We start from the raw sequence: 1,254 nt of genomic DNA, 5'->3' as shown, positions 1-1,254 counted from the left end.
TGGATTCGCAGTGTGTAGTGGATCCGACTGGTAAAATTAGAGGATCCAAACACAGATGCCTAGTAAAATAACAAAACGAGGCTTTTTCTCCATCGCTGTGTCCTAGGCGCTACTACACGTGTGTCACATATGCAAATATCGTTTAACAAGTTTAAGCAGGTACCAAGCCAGAAATATCGCTATTGGTGGGTACAGACCTGGGCTTTCCTTGATCCCTTTGTCTTAGTGCAAGCTCTGAGGTGTGTTTGTTACAATCCTGTATTTTAGCAGAGATCTCCGCTATTTTAGTTCGCCTTTCATTTAGATCGTCCATTGAGACTTGACGGCCTGGAATGTGGTGCTGACGAGGGACCTAGTCAGGAAAGTCGCTGATTTCGGTCTCACGCACAAGGTGGAATTCTACTATCGTATGAAGGGAAATGTGCGTTCTCCTGTGCTTGTTCCTAATTGCCACAATCTCGTCAATCGGTGCTCATTCGTCTCACTCACATACATTGTTGCACTATAAACGGATACATTGTAGACCATTTAACCTGTTCCGTTCATTTACCATTGCCACTTATCGTGTAAGTAAATACAATATTATCCTGTCTTTAAGTCCGGAGGAAACCAACAATATGACTGTGCAATGTACCACAAAATGTTTCAATAATTCACACATTTCGTGGGTGTGTACAAGCAAGTGGGAGAAGCTCGTTTTTTAAAGAACGTTTTCTTGTTCACCGATCTTCCTACTTCCCTTGAAGGGTCGTGCTCCTCTAAAGTGGATGGCGCCGGAGTCCATTTTCCAAAAGGTCTTCACCGCATAACCCGACATGTGCGTCTTAGTCGGTTTCCTTTTGTACTCCAAAGGGAAGGTCAAACTCTACATTTGCATCCCTTTAGGTGTCCTGTAGTTACAAGTGGTCATTGTTTTAGGCTTCCCATCGTACCCGTGCGGGAAGCTAAGATCTTCACTTAGGTAAAATGAACTCATTTGGCATTTTTACACAAAGGAGAAGGGAAGTCAGATGGGGTACTAGAGTTGGTTGGTGTGCTCGTCGTCTTAGATGCTGTCTACAGCTTCTCGGGACGTTGCATCCACAACATCGACAGCGACTGGACTTGACCGGTGGCTCCTCTGCCCGTGTGCTTTTCCGCCTTACCTTTCTTATTCCTATTCCCATCAACTTTTCCCAATTCCCTATCCTCTATGCAACCAATCTTCTCGACCTTTTAAATTCGACCTCATCCAGTCGTACCCATCCTCTTTTG

At 44.7% G+C, this 1,254-nt stretch overlaps 1 protein-coding gene across 1 annotated transcript; it reads right to left on the bottom strand. All coding sequences in view use genetic code 11, as the record gives it.

Moving 5' to 3' along the window:
* Nucleotides 1-352: 352 nt before the first annotated feature.
* On the bottom strand, nt 353-817 carry EGR_08575 (hypothetical protein; the record flags this gene model as incomplete). Its single annotated transcript, XM_024497824.1, has 2 exons — nt 353-402; nt 736-817. 2 exons carry the CDS (start codon nt 815-817, stop codon nt 353-355), a joined length of 132 nt encoding a protein of 43 aa, XP_024347745.1.
* Nucleotides 818-1,254: the final 437 nt, after the last annotated feature.

This window comes from Echinococcus granulosus (assembly GCF_000524195.1).
Source record: "Echinococcus granulosus chromosome Unknown EG_S00111, whole genome shotgun sequence".
NCBI classification, from domain to species: domain Eukaryota; kingdom Metazoa; phylum Platyhelminthes; class Cestoda; order Cyclophyllidea; family Taeniidae; genus Echinococcus; species Echinococcus granulosus.
The sequence above is the reverse complement of the archived record's forward strand: the minus strand, read 5'-3'. Positions and strand labels throughout refer to the sequence as shown.